The sequence below is a fragment of the Sinocyclocheilus anshuiensis genome, unplaced genomic scaffold (assembly GCF_001515605.1).
Source record: "Sinocyclocheilus anshuiensis isolate Anshui unplaced genomic scaffold, SAMN03320099.WGS_v1.1 scaffold615, whole genome shotgun sequence".
NCBI classification, from domain to species: domain Eukaryota; kingdom Metazoa; phylum Chordata; class Actinopteri; order Cypriniformes; family Cyprinidae; genus Sinocyclocheilus; species Sinocyclocheilus anshuiensis.
Window position 1 is genome coordinate 1810030 of NW_015552647.1, and position 18139 is coordinate 1828168.

The following is an 18139-nucleotide window of genomic DNA, read 5'->3' on the forward strand; positions in this document are numbered from 1 at the left end:
CTCACGCTGTGATCAGCGGCAGCTGGATGCAATAATCGCATGCCAATGTGCATTGGCTCGTTTAGTTTACACTCGAAGTAGATTGGTCTCTCTAAGCGAGATCCCAATTTCGTCGGTCATCCGACGTGACGTCGAGAGTGACCGACTGAAAGGGAACTTGCATGTTATACAGTATATGAAATCCATTAACATAATCACAAATCCAGTTATAGTTTATAGTAAGCTCAAAATAGTTTTTGTGCTGTAAATCCTTTATATTTTCACACATCTCAGGAGGGTGGTGGGTATGTATGATAGTGATTTCACCCCTGTTGCTAATTTTTAATTAGTTAAACTGTCAGTAGTATAACGCTCCCTGGTACCAAAATGCCTATTTAGTCAATCATAAATCAGATATTTGTTAATGCAAACAAATCATTTGTTTTCTCTGCCAGTTACTTGTAAAATCTTAATTCGTCTGTGTTCCCAAAGACTGGTTAATAATTTAAAAATGAATTACTTGCATTATAGATGATATACGGTTGCGGTCAGACTAGCTTAAACAGAGAGAGAGATGGATGAGTATCTTATAAGTCTTTTATGTTGAGTCTCCGCTCCATGCTTTCATCGAAAGACCCTCTTTTTTTTCTCACCAGCGCAAGCGAGTGTTGTACAGTCACGCGGTTTTTCACTTTCTAACACTGACATATTTAATTAATCAAGAGTGAAATTCTTTAATCTGGAGATATTTAATTTAAGAATGAAACTCCACAGATCATTTCCCATCGTGAAGGTTGAAAAGCTGGCTCACAATTATTATTATCCATCTCTAAAAACAGAATTATCTCTTGAAAGGATGTTTTATTTCTCATTTGTGGGACTTGGATTTCACACTCAAGCAATAACTGCTCTTTCAACTCAAACCCGAGTCAAAAAAGAGCCTAACAGGATGGTGATTGGCTCTCAGCCCGCCTCATTACTTTGAGTCACCGTCTGCCCCGTGCGTGTTGTTTGTGCGTCGCATCATCTCGCACCTTTTATTCCATTATTTCTCTTCATTAACGCAGTCCTGAAACATGTCCGCTCTGTCATTATTGATGGCATTTATCCAGACACTTTGTAATGCGTCTGAGGACGGGGAGTGGCCCATTAAATTGGTTATCAATCAGCCTGTGGAGAAAGATGCATCTTTTTTCTATCTGGATGACATGCATGATTATCTTCAGATTTATTTTTGGAAGAAAGCGTCACCGGCGTCTATTTGACACCCACCCTGAGCGTTTGATCTGGATTGTGCGTCGATGCATCCTTGCTGACGTACAAATGTTCCCCTATATGATCTAGCACCTAACTGCCACTATCAATAAGGCTCTGAGACTAAGACAGGGACATTTACATCTGCAATTTCATTTAGGAGTGGAAACCTGGTTTGCCCGTGTACATCAGCGTCTGCCGTAGCCCTTATGGGAGATGACAGTGGTTTATTTAAATTGACTGCGGTGATATGAGGGCTGAAAAATACCTGTCACATTAGATTCCCACTGGATAAGTTGCACGTAAACCCTCCCAGCAAACAGCGGTTGGAAACCAAGCATTGTGTCAGACCTGGTGATGTCCCAATCATCAGAACGCTGAGAGGATATTACCCAGATGAATTAGTCTTAATTAGAAATTGGTTTTGCTGGACAGAGATTAACTGAGGATCAAATCATGTGTTTGGATGTTGGACAATGATATCAGAGCTGGTGAGAGATCATTCTCGTAATGAGTTCCCTCGCTGTTGCATGGGACGTTCACAATTATCCCATCAGCACCTTGTCATTTAAAGCTGCAGTGCATGCACTGAAACATAATCAAAAAATAAATAAGATGTTTAACCATTTTTAACACATTTTGATAAAACAGTTGTAGTATAGTGGTATGATATATTTTTTATTGTTATATTTTAAAATAAATAATAATGAATGTTTTATAAACATTATAAAGTTTATATTAAACTTCATATTAAAATAGTATATTTTTTTTTATTTGCAGTACACATTTATACCACTTTAATATTTTAGAGGCTTTTTTTACTTTTATCACCACTACTATTACAACTTATTCTTTATATCATTTATTTTAATGTTTATTATATTGTATTATATTATATTATAGTATTAAAAATAATTAATAATTACAACTTTATTTTACTTTTCATTTTTACTGTATTGTTGCATATTTGACAATTTAATTAATTTTGACTAAAATAATTTTTAGTTAAGGCTTTTATAATTGTCATGTTCTATTATATTATTTAAAATAATTAATCATTACAATTTTTGAATATTTATTTTACTTTCACTTTTTGTTGTATTGTTGCATATTTGACAATTAAGTTGAATAAATTCAGGCTTTTATAATTGTCATATTATTATACTGTATTATATTATATTAAGTTTTTAATATTCATTTTACTTTCAGTGGTGTTCAGTAAAGTTTTATTATCAGCTAGTACTGTTTTGCTGTGTTGTTGCACATTTGATAAGTAATTGTTTATTTTGTCTGAAGTCATGTTCATTAAAGGCTTTTATGATTGTGATTTGGTGGAATTTCACCCAAGGCTCTTTTGAAAAACAACTAAATCTTTCTCAGATTGTGCACATATCCAAGAGGCTCTATTTCAATTATTACTTTGTGATGTTTTCGACACGTGTTGTCTGAGTACGAGCTTCAAAAAAGGGGATTGCAAGATCCACAAGGTTATCGCGGAGGGTGGAAACTCAATTGGAAGAGGTTGCAATGGTCAGGTCTTTTGTCAGCTTTCTTTTGGTGCGATTTTGCAGAGGTATTGGAGTGAAGATAAGGAGCCCTTGTCATTTCTAAACTGCCTTTGGAGTGTGCATGAAGAGAGGAAAAACACATGGAGAATGGAGACAGATATATAACAGATTTTAGTATGGTATAGATTTTATTTGTTGGTCAAGAATCTTAAGAATCATGTCAAGTACTCTTATATTTTTTGTAGGTGCTGTGGTAATCATGTGGACGAAGCTCGTGACATTTCCTGATCCTGTTCCCTCCTTTTCTCCCCATTGTTCTCTCCACTGAGTCTCTAAATACTGAAATGGAAAATGGACAAAATAAAAATGCTTATCTATATTGTACTGTTAAAACACAAATTGGGTTCCTGTCCAATTTAAAAGTAAATTAATTTACCATAGGCAGTCAATTGTTATCTTCAGTGATGTAGTTTTGTCGTATTTTGTGCCTTTTGAGTTTTATTAAACCACCTGTGGAACAAAATGATGGCAGCTTAAAATTTACCATAAAACACACACAAATCATTCACTTTTAGTTGTTTTATCTAGTTTTACTCGACATCAGTTCTGCATGACAATATCTTTTTTTTTTAGTTGTTTTTAGTTCAGCTTCTGTGGTGGCTTTTTTATTGCAGACGAAGAGCAAGTTTAACATACTTTCTGCTCCAAGTTTGTTATGGAAGTTCAATATAACTATTATATATTGCATATTTTATTCCTAATTCTGAATTTTACAGAATTTGACAGTATCTTAACCACACTTTTCATACTGAAAAATATTTTATATATTGCCTTTTCTATGTTATGCTGTTGTTGTTGTTATACAGTATAAATGATAATATTGTTAATTTATCATTATTATTAATATTATATAATATATGTGACCCTGGACCACAAAACCAGTCATAAGGGTCAACTTTTTGAAATTGAGATTTACACATCATCTGAAATAATAAACTTTCCATTGGTGTATGGTTTGGTATGATAGGACAATATTTGGCCGAGATACAACTATTTGAATATCTGGAATCTGAGGGTGCAAAAAATCTAAATATTGAGAAAATCTCCTTTAAATTTGTCCAAATGAAGTCCTTAGCAATGCATATTACTAATCAAAAATTAAGTTTTGATATATTTACAGTAGGACATTTCCAAAATATCTTCATGGAACATTATCTTTACTTAATATCCTGATTTTTGGCATAAAAGAAAAATTGATAATTTTGTCCCATACAATGTATTGTTGGCTATTGCTACAAATATACTCGTGCAACGCATGACTGGTTTTGTGGTCCAGGGTCACATATGCACTATGGCTTTATTGTTTTATGTAATATAGTAGGCTATATGTCATTCATTTGTAGAGCTTCTTGTAAACATTACTTACTAAAAAAAAAAATCATACTTAAAATCAATGACAAGGTCACAGGTGTTTTTTTGCTAATAGTTTGACCTTGTTTGAGTTTGATTTCTTGACTCTAGCCTCAGCAGGCGCCTGTTGCACAGATCTACACATTGGCTTTGCTCAATTGCTTTTGTGCCAGATCATTGCAAGCCTCCCAGAGCACTTGACCCGTATGAGACTGCAATATTCAAGTAGAAATATTAGAGACAGACGAATACCACGTAGTCTAGCTCTAGGATACTTCCACAGACCATTTAACCATGCTCTGTCATTCTATAGTAGTGTTTTTCTGTTCCTGTCATCTTCCTTCTATCACTATGAAGCACGGTGTTAGCAATATAGATGATGCTGCATTCATTCAAATCTGTGTACACACTTTTGAGGTCATTGATGTTTCTCTTCAAGAAAAATTCGGTCTGAAAGCTTCCACAGGTTGCCCTGTTAACGCATAGGGTCTCATCCTCTCTCGACAGCTTTAATGACAGACAGTAACAGTAACAAGGTATTATGCAAGATGGATATCACTCAGATTACGCCAACGAGAGCTTGAGGGCGTCAGGTCTTTTAAACGAGGTTATCTATGCAATCTGTCACAAATGATGATGGAGCAGGGTAATAAGAGGCATTTTCTCCAGTTCTACAACCTCGAGAGTCAGACAGCAATGTCAGCTTTGCATTGAATGAATTCTCAGGTTTGACTTCAGAGATTTTCTTGCCACCGTTCAGGGCTGCGGAGACCAGCTTCGCCCAACTCTGGCCCGAAGTGCAAATTTACGCTTTCCCTCATTGAGGTGCATTTCATCCATTACGACTACAATAGGAAGTATTAATAGCTTCTTGTTGGCTTACAATGGTAATTTTTCACCTGTTCGGCTCAGGCCGATGCTTGTGTAAATATAGACCGTAGAGGAATCCGCCTTGTTTGGAGACCCCAAGCCACTTCCACGCAAAAGAACAAAGGGAGCCGAGGGACATCCGTCTACTACAAGAGACGGCAAACAATAACATGAGAACATTATAAGGAGAACAGGATGAAAGTGGCGAAGGTATCGGGAATGGAAAAAAGGTACATTATTCAACGAATCCTCCAACAAGTGCCGTTCCTGCAGGAGAAGAGCGAGTAACATGCACTCTTCTGGGCTTCAAGGCGAGTGCTGTTGAATTCTGAATTAAATTGCCAGGCTAAGAGTTGACAGTAGAATACCAGGCAGTGGCGTATTGTCATCCCATTGTGTGAATCTGACAGACAGTCGGAGAGGGATCTCATCCAAACAATAAAAGAAGCGAGCCTCATCCGACGGCCCCTCATTGTGTTCCGCACAAAACCCATAGCAGTGCACCTGTTAGCTTTGCCTTTCCAGTTTGATATCAGTCGAGATGGGGAAAGGTTGTTTCATGTGTTGTAGACCTGTAATTCTAGAATCGAATCCTCACACATAGATTGGAGCTCGTGCCGGGCGCTTTCTGCATAAATTTGCGCTCGTCTGGGGTATCGTTCACCGTGCTTAATTTAGTCCGACGGACACTTCAGCAGAATACACACAGCGCCCTCAAGAGGCACTAAAGCGAACTGCAGCGGATTTTTTGCACCTGTTCTGCACAAGGCCGCTGCGACTCTGAAAGTGGAGGAGCAGGCGTGCTTGTCGTGTTCCCTAGTGGAATGGCATCAGTCTCTGTGTGAACTGAGACTTGGAAAAAAAGTGCCGGGGCTGCTGGTGTGTTATCTGTTTTTCGGAGTAGTGCATTCTGGGAGAGCAGATGGGACTTTAGGGGCTTAGCAGAGATCAGACAGTGACACATGGTGGAGCTCAGAGACTGTTCATGGGATATTCACCTCTCAGTCCATCCTCAGATATTGGCCTGCAAGCTAACCGCCGTCTGTCATGGAGCTCTGAACTATCTTACTTTTAAGCAATGTTCATTTGTAGCTTAAAAAAAAAAAAGGTTATTTTTTTATCAAATAATTACACGATATGCTGGTTGATTAATTGAATTAATCATAATTAAAGTTTATTTTTTCTTTGAAAATCCCCCAAATTGGGATAACTGAAAGACATTATTATGGCAGATGAGTAAATAATGTAATATACACTAGAGTTCAAAAGTTTGGGTTTGGTAAGATGTTTTTGAAAGAAGTATCTTGTACTCACCAAATATTAATAGTTTAAATCAGTTTTGGAGTAATGATGCTGAGTTTTCAGCATCATTACTCCAGTCTTCAGTGTCACATGATCTTTCAGAAATCATGCTAATATAATGATGTCCTCCTCATGCAACATTTGTTTTTTATTATCAGTGTTGAAACAGTTGTGCTGCTTAATATTCTTTGATGAATAGAAAGTTGAAAAGAACCGCATCTATTTGAAATAGAACTCTTTTGTAGCATTGTAATTGTCTTTACTGTCACTTCTTGACCAATTAAATGCATCCTTGCTATATAAAAGTATTAATTTCTAGAAAAGAAAAACTTACTGACCCTAAACTTGTGAATGGTAGTGGCTTTAGAAGTTGATAACGGTACCTTTTGAAACCTTGTTTTTCAGAGCCAACAATCATTACAACTGCTCCCAACACGCTGGACGTGACTGTCGGTGAGAGCATCATTCTTCCCTGCCAGGTGTCTTACGATCCCTCGCTGGAGCTCAAGTTCACCTGGTTTTTCAACGAGCAGCTCATCCACTTCGGCAGCCACGGAGGATACTTTGAAAAAGTTGGCGGAGTAAGAAGAAAATGATTACAAATACCCTACTCAGTGGTTTAGATATTTATACCACATCCAGAAGTAATACTGGGATTACCAAGATAAAGTGAATAGTTTTTGGCTGGTCATGTGATCTCATCATGGCAATCCCCATAAAGTGTGATGACCCTTGTGTAGAATAAAATAACATAAAAATCTAAGTTACTAAACAAAGCCATAGTTTGTTTTTAATTAGTCATTTTACTCTCTTTTACTACAAAAATACTACAAACTAATACAGTGTCTGTTAGCTGGTACCTGGTTCAGGGAGCCATACAGTATTCACTTCACATACACATATGCAAATTTATAGAAACTGTAATTGGTCATATATTATACTTAAGGTATTCATATCGAGTACTTTCAACTGAATTCTTGGGGGGAAACATTTAATCCTTTCATTAAATTCCACAGTTTTGAGTTTGTGAATTTATGATAAGAGATTTTCCCATTATATGTGCAGCCACTGACAACCCCATTCTGTATTAATCTAGAGTATAATTAGGCTTCCCTCTCAGTGATGTGAATTACAGCACTTGTACAGTCACATGCGTTTCTTTTCTTTTCATTAAATGTTCATGATTTTTTTTTCCTGTTTTGGGGGGTGAGGGGCTGATTCTCATCATCTAGTTCATCATGTCATCCATAGGAGGCCCGTCGCCAAAGAAACAAGCGATGGAGAATGTTCTAGATGAAAGTGCTCTATTTTAAGAGCGAAAACTGCCACTCTTATATTATTTAACATGATTACTATGATTTAATATGAGCGGTGCATCTTAATAGCAGCACTTTGAGTGAAGAATGTGGGGAAAGTATATACCCTGAAAAAGGAAAAACTAAAAAGTTACTCATTCCACATTTCCGATCTTTGCTTAAGGCATTTAAGCCATTCAAAGTACTCACAGAGACACATACCAAAACAGATAACGCTCTGTGCCAGAAATCAGCCAGATTTTTGATTCATCATATAGTCTGGTCCAATTTTTAGCTTATTCTGACCAAAAAAAAAAAAACACAACTTGACAGAAAGTGTTTTTGTTTGACCTACATGTTTTACATGTCTTTTTTTGTCCATGTAAGTCATGGTAGGAAAAAAAACTAAAACTTTTTATATTAATCTTAATGCCACCAATTATTAACCTTTGTGAACAGCTATACAGAAAGCTGGGGGGAAAAATCAAAAAATGTTTCTTTCTTTTTTTGGAAGATATTAATACTTTTATTTAGCAAGGATGCATTAAACTGATCAAAACTGACAGTGAAGACATTTATAATTTTACAAAATATTTCTATTTCAAATAATTGCTGTTCATTTGAACTCTCTAGTCATCAAAGAATCATTATAAAAAACATTATAACAGTTTCCACAAATTTGACCCTGGTCCACAAAAGGGTCTTTTTTTTAAATTGAGATTTATACATCATCTGGAAGCTGAATAAATAAGCTTTCCATTGGTGTATGGTTTGTTAGGATAGGACAATATTCAATAATAGGACAAAATATGGAGAAAATCGCCTTTAAAGTTGTCCAAATGAAGTTCTTAGCAATGCATATTACTAATCAAAAAATAAGTTTTTATATATTTACGGTAAGAAATTTACAAAATATCTTCATGGAAGATGATCTTTACTTAATATCCTAATGATTTTTGGCATAAAAGAAAAATTGATAATTTTGACCCATACAATGTATTGTTGGCTATTTCTACAAATATACTCGTGCGACTTACGACTGTTTTTGTGGTCCAGGGTCACAAATCAGCACGAAATCAGCATATTGGAATGATTCTGAATGATCATGTGACACTGAAAACTGGAGTAATGATGCTGAAAATTCAGTTTTGCCATCACAGGAATAAATTACATTTTAAACATTAAAATTAAAACATTGATTTAAAACTTGCTGTATTTAATCAAATAAATGTAGCCTTATTAAGGATTAAAGACATCTGTCAAAAAAAAAAAAAATTCTTATCAATACTTGTGAACAGCGGTGTAAGTACATTTTAAAACAAATAATGACAAGCTAATTAGACATAGAAATAAGCATAGGAGAAATAACTTTATTTAAATAAGAAAAAATCCTTTCTCTATACCCAAACTGTAATTCCTTACCATGACTTTGATCTTTCTCTTTTAGCAGCACTCGGCAGGTGACATCATGATCCGGAACATTCAGCTGAGGCATGCTGGGAAGTACACGTGTGCTGTGCAGACCAAGGTGGACAGCAGCTCCATCGCGACTGACCTGATTGTCAGAGGTGAAAATGCTTTAAAACCCATACAGCCCATTCACATTGTACATATCACATTTTATATATACAGACATAATCTTTTGCACACTGTGACTATTGAATATTACACGTCGATCATAAAAACGTACTGGATACAGTGTTACAGACTGTTAAACAAGCCCTTGAAGCAATGTAAGTATTTACCAAACGGAGGAAAGATGTGCTGGTTTTCCTGCTTTAGCAAAAATTACCCATAAAAAATGAGACATAATCTAATTAGGGCTTTTAAGCCAGTGAAAACATGTAGCTCAGAGTTAACCAGCTGCACTGCTGTGCTTTAGGCGGCCGTTTATATGCAGCCTAGAAGCGTGACAACGTGTGTGTGTGTGTGTGTGTGTGTGTGTGTGTGTGTGTGTGTGTGTGTGTTTGTTGTTGTGTGTGTGTGTGTGTGTGTGTGGGTGGGTGTGTTTCTGGTTTGCATGGCTGTCTTCTGTCTCAGGTCCCCCCGGCCCCCCTACCAGCATCCATGTGGAAGAAATCACAGATACCACTGCCACTCTCTCCTGGAGGCCTGGTCCTGATAATCACAGTCCAATTACTGCCTACACCATCCAGGCTAGAACCCCTTTCTCCCTCGGCTGGCAAGCTGTTAGCACAGGTGGGGCTTCTAACCAGCCTTCACTGATCAAAACATTTGCTGCATAGTTTCCTATTTTCGCCCCCCTGCTTTTTCCTCTCCTATTATGTAGTGAGATTTTCATCTTGTGTTTTTGTATGTTTGTTTGTTTTTGCTTTTCATGCCTTGCTAAACTGCATTTGTGAAATGACTGTTTTATGTAGTTTGCTTTGTCTTTAGCTTGAAGCAGAGAATCCAAAAATGTTTAGCGAAATGTTGAGGCTGCTCTTTTCCATACCATAAAAGTGAAGGGTATACATGGGCCATCAAGCTAAATAAATGACTAAAGGTATCATGAAAGTACCATAAAATGCCATATGACTCATGTGCCGAACCTTTGAAAGCTTTCGATAAATTTATGCAAGGAAAATTTTTTTATCTAATTAATATATATCAAAGTCCCTTTCAAGGAAAGTCTGTTCACTCGGTGGCCATATTTGCAATGCCTCCGGGCAGCTCATACAAAGCCAAGCACTATCTAAATGAATGGGGGAATCCTGAAATTTCAAAAACAGCTCACTGAACTTACAATTAAATTACATATTTCAAATCAGCAACAAAATCTGAAATGAACTGCCCCATCATGAATGTTGTTTCTTCAGACTAGACCAGCCAATGCGTATGCACAGTCACAACGCACTTCTGACTGCGCATGTGCTTTGGCTGGTCTAGCCTCAGGTTTCTATGGGAACCGGAGCTTCTAACGGCTGCTGCAGTGATGCAATGACTTTACCAACCAGTCATTGGCTCTTTCATTTAGAAGGCGGGACTATTCCGCAATATTGCATGCTGCAGTTTCTCCCATTCATAAGTATAGGAGTGAACCGTCTTTGTATTTCTATAGTCTTTGTATATATTCATTATTAATTTAAATAATATATGTGTATGTGTATATCTGTATGTTGTCTTCTATGTTCACCAAGGCTGCATTTATTTGATCAGGAATACAGTTAAACCAGTAATATCGTGAAATATAATTACTGTTTAAAATAACTGTTTTCTATTTTAAAATATTAATTTAAAATACAAAATGTAAAAATATTCATTTACAATAATAAAGATGTGGTCTTTTATGTTCACCAAGACTACATTTATTTGATCAGAAATACAGTAAAAACAGTAATATTGTGAAATATTGTTACTATTTAAAATAACAGTGTTCTATTTAAAAATATTATTTTAAAACACTAATTCAAACAAAATATTAATTTAAATTTCTTTAGAATTAAAAAAAAAAAACTCTTTCGATTTGAGGCATCTTTGCTGAATTAAAGAATTAATTTCTTTAAGAAAAATCTTACTGACCAGAAACGTTTGAACATATATGTAGAGAGAGAGAGATAGATAGATAGATAGATAGATAGATAGAATCAATGTTATATTTTATTTTAACTGATTATATTAGTCTTGCTAATGAACCCTACACTGTAATATTTTGCATGTGATATTGCAAATGCAATATTTTACAGTGCACCATATACAGTGATATAATACAGTGTAACACAACAATATAGAAAAAATTAAGCCACATTTTATCTCTTGACCTCTTTGCTCTTGATTGTACTTTATAATTTGAACTGTAGGGTGTTATTGTTATCTCTGCTTTCACAGCACCTGTCGATGAGCCCGTTTTTTTTGTATCTTACCTACGGAGCCTATTATCTCACCGAGCTGGAGAGATGCGCGCTGTGCGTGGTGTTTGTGTGAGCGTGCGGGGGGCCCGCACCAGCTCACGAGGGGGCTTGTCTCACAATATGTGTGTGTTTTGTTTTGTTCCAGTGCCGGAGGTGGTCGTGGGCTCGCATCTGACTGCTACAGTCATCGAGCTTAACCCCTGGGTGGAGTATGAGTTCAGAGTGTTGGCAAGCAATGCAGTGGGCACAGGAGAGCCCAGCAAACCCTCGAAGAAAGCCAGGACGAAAGAAACAGGTGAGTGCTTCTGTCACATTAGTCTGCATGTGGCTTTCAATTAGCGTCCTGTGGTGTGATGCACTATCTTCCGTTACTTAGGTTGAAGGAGGGACCCAAACTAGAATATCACAGAGACTTGGAGGCAGTGCATAGCAAAAAGCTAAAAAGCACTTTAGCAACCACACAGCAATATCCTGCAATGCTTAAACATCCTGGCGGCTCATTTTGCATGGGCAAACACCACTCACATTTCTTCAAAAATGTAAAAATGTAGTTATGCATGCAGTTTTATAGCCTCATATAAATTACTAAAAGGCTAAATGGAGTATTTGTACTTTAAAAAATTAATTTCTCACACAGCAGGGCCATTTAAGTGAACTGTAAAAGGCAAAAAAGCTGATAAAAAAATTGTGAAAAAGGAGTAAAAATATAAATGTTAATATATAAATAAATATACAGTAATGTTTTTGAAAGATGCTTCTTATGCTCACCAAGGCTGCATGTTGATTTCAATGTTAATAACTATTTTCTATTTTAATAGATTTTTTAATTACATTTACTGAATTTTCAGCAGTCATCATTACTCCGATCTTCAATGTCACATGATCCTTCAGAAATCATTTTAATATGATGATTTGTTGCTTAAGATACATTTCTTCATATTATTAACATTAAAAAGAGTGATGTTGCTTAATATTTTTATGGAAACCATGGTCATTTTTTTAGGATTCTTTGATGAATAGAACATTCAAAAGAGCAGCATTTATTTGAAACAAATCTTTTGTAACATTATGAATGTTTTACAGTCACTTTTGATTAATTCAATACATCCCAGAAAAATAAAAGCATTCATTTATGCAAAAATAGTTACAGACCCCAAACTTTTGAACAGTATTTAAAATATCATTTTAACTGTCAGGAACAGCAAAAGGAAAAAAGAGTGATTAAAAATGGTGAAAAAGAAGTGGTGACCAGCATCTAAAAATATACACTTGTTCTTATACCTTCAGATATTTTTTAATTATATCAATTTTAGTTGTCAGTTCACATTCGAACTTCTAAATCATACTATTTAAATGTTCAGATAGAAATAGTGACCAGCATCTGAAAATATAAACATGTCCTTGTACATTAAATAAATGAACTCAAATAATATCCATATTATTTGTTGAACTTTCAAATCATATGTAAGAATTTAAGTCTTAAATGGTCAGACCTGAGCCGGACTGAGGAAATCTTTTCCTTTCTCCAGTTCCCAAGGTCACCCCGGCCAACGTGAACGGAGGAGGTGGCAGTCGATCAGAGTTAGTCATCACTTGGGAGGTAAGATGGCCAGTGCACTTCACTCGCCCGTCTGCCGGTGTGTGTGTGTGTTTCTCTCCTTTAGTGTGTCTTTTGTATACAGTCTCCTTTTGCAAGCTGGCTAGACACTATTGTTCCCTTTATACGAGGTTTTCATTAATCATAGTAAAGCGGATACACATACTTCATTTTCTGTAAGAGCTGCGCAGCAATAACTGCCGCTGTCATACAAGAGAAGCAGCGAAGATAATTAAATGGAGTTACCCTCCAATTTTTGCGAGGAACTTTTCAAAGATTATGTTCTCTCTCTCTGTATCTCCTTTCATGAGACATGTTCTATTGTTCAGGTTTGAGAGTCAGCTGGTGTTATCTATTGAACTAGAAGTTTGTCACAGGGAGCTTGAAACTTCACTTTGAGAGTTTCTCGTTGTATTGTCTTTGAAATAAAAATGACAGATACCACAGAACACCATCTATTGTACTAGAGAATTTCATGTCTTCTTTTACTCCAAAGCCACCATGTTCCACTAACGCAGGAAGTACAGGTGTATTTTACTAGAAAACCTAGTGGTATGTTGTATTTTAACTTAAGAATAGGCATTCGTCTAAAGCAAAGGCTATTGCATAATGTTGATTTAAGTTACCTTTTTTCCAAAGTATATGACAGCATCGTAAGTATTTTTTGCAAAGAAAACAGCTATACTATAGTGCAATGCAACAAGCTCAGAAAAATCCTATCCAAGTTGACAGACAAAGCAAAATAGATTTCAATTTTGATAAATATTATTTTATAATGGAATAATATTTTATGTGAAAATATTTAAATGTTGTACTTCATGAATGGAAATAATATTGAAAAAATAAAATACGTTTAGCCTATACATTGAATACAAATGTAATTTATTTATTTTTTATGTGAAAATTATATATATAATATTTTTAAATAATACTACTATAACATTTTATTTATTCTTTAAAATATATTTTTTAATATTAGTGACTGCATTTCTATTCATGTACAGTAAATTCAAGTAAAACACTTATTTACTTAAATAGGGAAAGACCAAAATGTCAAAATGTTATGTCAAAATTCAAATCAAGAATGAAATCTGACAATAGTGGTATAATATATTGTGCTTCTATAGCTGAGACCACATAAACAAAATATAAAATGGGCAATAAATGTTACAAAAAATACGCTTTAAATGTCTCTGCATTGTTAGCTTAGTAACATGCACCAAACTTGTTGAAATCAGTTGTCAGTCAAATGCTTTTTGTAGAGTTTCTAGAGTTTTTGCAGCTCCAAATCAGCCACGTATGAGGTTTAATTTCAGCCACAGTGCAGTCTTAGAAAGCAGCTGACTGTGTAGGTTCTATACAATAAGGCAGCTCATGGGTTTTGGAACACATCCCATTAGTTTTGGTCTCTCCATCGCAAATTGTTATTTTCACAGCAGACACTGGAGTGAGCGCTTGATTACAGGTGCATTTTTATTTAGCCATTAAGCTCTCCCGCACAAGTGTGCGAGCATGAAAAAGTAATCTCTCCCCCTTCTTTGAGTCACATGCCATGGTTTGGGACTAATGTATGCAATTTTCTGGTGGTCTCAGCTTTACCGCACCATATTACTGCATGGTCAGTGGCAGACCGATACTTCAAACAAAACCACCATGATATCATTACCTGGCAAAATGATTTCCTGGGAGATGGAATCCCTCTCTTGCTGAAGAGGCTGGGATGACAGCTATCGCCTCAGACCGCGCCGCAGCACAGATTAGTGCGGATGCGCCATCTGATGCCTGACAGGTGTCAGAGAAGTCATACATCCTGTCGTCTATATGAAAGATGGGAGTGTTTGTGCGTAAACCCCTGAGTTAATAGAAAACACACCTTACAAACAAGTTTCATGGTTACCCAGATAGAAAAACCATGACATTTAGATGTCATTACCATGGTACATGTCCAAAACGTGGTTGTTTTTGTCTGTTATGTGCATATATATATATATAGATAATATTTTGAATAGGAGTCATAATAAAGGTTATGTCGTGTATTGTAGATGTATGTGCTTTGTTTGTTGGTTGCAGCCTGTTCCTGAAGAGCTCCAGAACGGAGCAGGGTTTGGCTACGTCGTTGCTTTCCGGCCCTTTGGTGCCACCGGGTGGATGCAGGCGGCAGTTCCCTCTCCTGAAGCCTGCAAATACGTCTTCAAAAACGAGACCATTTTACCATTTTCTCCATTCCAAGTCAAAGTGGGGGTGTACAATAACAAGGGGGAAGGACCTTTTGGACCCGTGGTCACCATCTACTCTGCTGAGGAGGGTCAGTCACATTAACCGTAGCGTTTGGTTGCGTGCAACAGAGAAATTAAAGTCGAATGTACCTTTTGACATTTTGCTGTGGAACGCTTAGCAGGCAGTTAATAGGAGCCAAGTTAACTGAAGTGTGTTGTGCCAGAACCCATTAATCATGGTCTGCATTGTTTTTCAAAAAGAGTTGGACTTTGAAGACATTTGTTGAATGAAACGGTCTAATCGAAGAATTTCTCCTTCGAATCCAGAGCCTGGAAGGGCACCCAGTCGACTCAGAGCCAAGAGTCTTTCAGCGTTTGACGTTGAGGTGTCCTGGAAGGCCCTTCCCTGGAGCACAAGCAAGAAACGTGTTCTCGGCTACGAGGTACACTAATGTTGCATTCATTTTTTGGTGTCATATCATCATGATTTTTTAAAAACGTTAATATTAAAATCATTATGAACAGTTTTTAGAATGAACATAAATAAAACTTCAAAATATCTTCAAAAAAATTGAAGGAATCACTTACATTATATTCAAATGTAAATATCGGTTAATTGTTCTAATTACTGAGCTATAAACAAGAAACAGGTTTTTTTTATTTCCCTTTAAATCTTACAAAATAAATCTGTTGTTGACATAAGTACATAATTAACATTGATTAGCTCATAATGTTGTAAAAAAAAATTGAATAAAAACTGTATTTTACATTTAGTTCAAAATATACAATTACACTACTGCTCAAAAGTGTTTTTAAAGAATTAATAGCTTTATTCAGCAACAGCAAATTAAATTGTTTAAAGGTAGCAGTAAAGACATTTGTAATTTTACAAAAAGTGTGTGTGTGTGTGTGTGTGTGTGTGTGTGTGTGTACAGGTTTATATATCCTGGGGGGGACTTAAACCTGACTACACACAGACTCATGGGGACTCGTGTCACGGTGGGGACCTAAATTGTGGTCCCCACGGGTACAAAAGCTTATAAATCATACAGAATGAAGTTTTTTGAAAATCTAAAAATGCAGAAAGTTTCCTGTGAGGGGTAGGTTTAGGGGTAGGTTTAGGTGTAGGGCAATAGAATATACGGTCTGTACAGTAGAAAAACCATTACGCCTATGGAGAGTCCCCACAAGGATAGCTGACCAGACAAGTGTTAAAAAAAAGTTAAAAAAAAAAGTTTACTGAGCAGCAAATAAGCATATTAGAATGATTTCTGAAGGATAATGTGACGCTGAAGACTGGAGCAATGATGCTGAAAATTCCGCTTTGCCATCACACAAAATAAATTACATTTAATTATAATAATATTTCACAAACTTACTGTTTTCACTGTATTTTTATCAAATAAATGGGGCCTTGGTGAATACCGACCTCAAACATTTGAACAATATTAAACATTAATAATAAGTTTGTGAGCGTTAGTAAGTGAGAGAGGTTTTTCTGTGATTCTGTGATTGCAGGATGTCTCTACAGGATTGTGGGTAGCGTAGTTCTTAGGTTTGGCAAATAAAAGCAGTTTTGCACATGGCAGAAATATATGTTAGTACTGAAAAAAATCTCTATGGAGAAAAACTTACAGAGTACTGTTTATGCGGTCTATAAACCTTATAATGCAGGCTCGTTACTTGTTTAGCAACAGAATTTAGTTTGAGGTTGTATTGCAACCAACTCCATTTAGTGTTGTTTCATTTTATGTTTTTTAACTTTAACTTTTGGTAAGTCATTTGCAAAAATCATAAATATAAAGCACTGAGACCTTTTGTTCTCTGCAAACAGTTGTGGAAAAAATACAAATTAGTTTTATATCATCATCTATCTCTGACTCTTCAGCTTAGACTGTCCATTTGGAGGGGAAAGGAAAATCGGTCAACTTGACAGTTGGGAAGCATTGCTCATGATGATTTGCCTATGACAGGTTCATTTCAATACTGCCACACTTCAGTGGCTGAGCAACCAAAGCACCTATAAGCAGATAGCCTGGAATTCAGATATGCCACAAAGAAAATTACAAATTAATTCTTTCTCCCACTAGTTTCAAATGATATTGCTCTGAGTTTATTAAAGTTTAATGTTGAGCGGCTCTGTTTTGTCTTTCTCTGTAGTTGAGATACTGGGAGAAGAATGAGAAAGAAGACACAGCTAGTGTGCTAAGGACAGTAGGAAACCGGACGTTGGCCATTATTCAGGGCTTAAAAGGAAGTACCACCTATTACATAACGGTGAGGGCCTACAACACAGCAGGAACAGGACCACCAAGTCCAGCAGTCAATGTTACCACCAAAAAGCCTCGTAAGTAACTTTTTTTCTTTTTAAAAAGATTAAGCATTGAAGTTTAAGGGTAGTAACACTTCTTGTATTAGATCACTGTTTTGAAGTTTTTACGTCTTCATCCAGCCCCCAGCCAGCCACCCTCAAAAGTCATGTGGAATGCATCAAACTCTAAAATCATTCTCAACTGGGAACAGGTGAAACCTCTGGAAAATGAATCCGAGGTCATGGGATACAAGGTAAGCCAGATCTTCTTGCAGAACTTTGTCTGCTGTTTAGCCTGCCTAACGACTCTCTTTAGCCATAAATACATTCGCAATGTGACACAGCACCTTATTGCTCAATGATTAAACAGCTTTCAGTGCTTTAGCGCCGCCAAATGCTCTGATAAGTGTATGACAATGACTCAAACATCTATCATGTCACAAAGCATCTATTGGTTGGCTTATACTGTTTTAGTGGAATTTCATTGCAAACAATCCTGGTATAAAAGCTATTATATTACATATTTGCAAGCTGGTGTAAAAAACC

At 36.3% G+C, this 18139-nt stretch overlaps 1 protein-coding gene across 2 annotated transcripts in view; it reads left to right on the forward strand.

Moving 5' to 3' along the window:
- cntn4 (contactin 4) overlaps nt 1-18139 on the forward strand; it is a 145173-nt gene that overhangs the window by 123412 nt on the left and 3622 nt on the right. The window contains exons 13-21 of one of the 2 annotated variants that reach the window (XM_016458592.1): nt 6729-6904; nt 9069-9186; nt 9659-9817; nt 11615-11764; nt 12999-13069; nt 15137-15371; nt 15610-15725; nt 17443-17629; nt 17735-17847. In XM_016458592.1, coding sequence (XP_016314078.1) covers nt 6729-6904; nt 9069-9186; nt 9659-9817; nt 11615-11764; nt 12999-13069; nt 15137-15371; nt 15610-15725; nt 17443-17629; nt 17735-17847 — 1325 coding nt within the window. Of the gene's footprint in view, nt 1-6728; nt 6905-9065; nt 9187-9658; nt 9818-11614; nt 11765-12998; nt 13070-15136; nt 15372-15609; nt 15726-17442; nt 17630-17734; nt 17848-18139 lie in introns of both variants that reach the window. The other variant, XM_016458590.1, reaches the window with a different exon arrangement.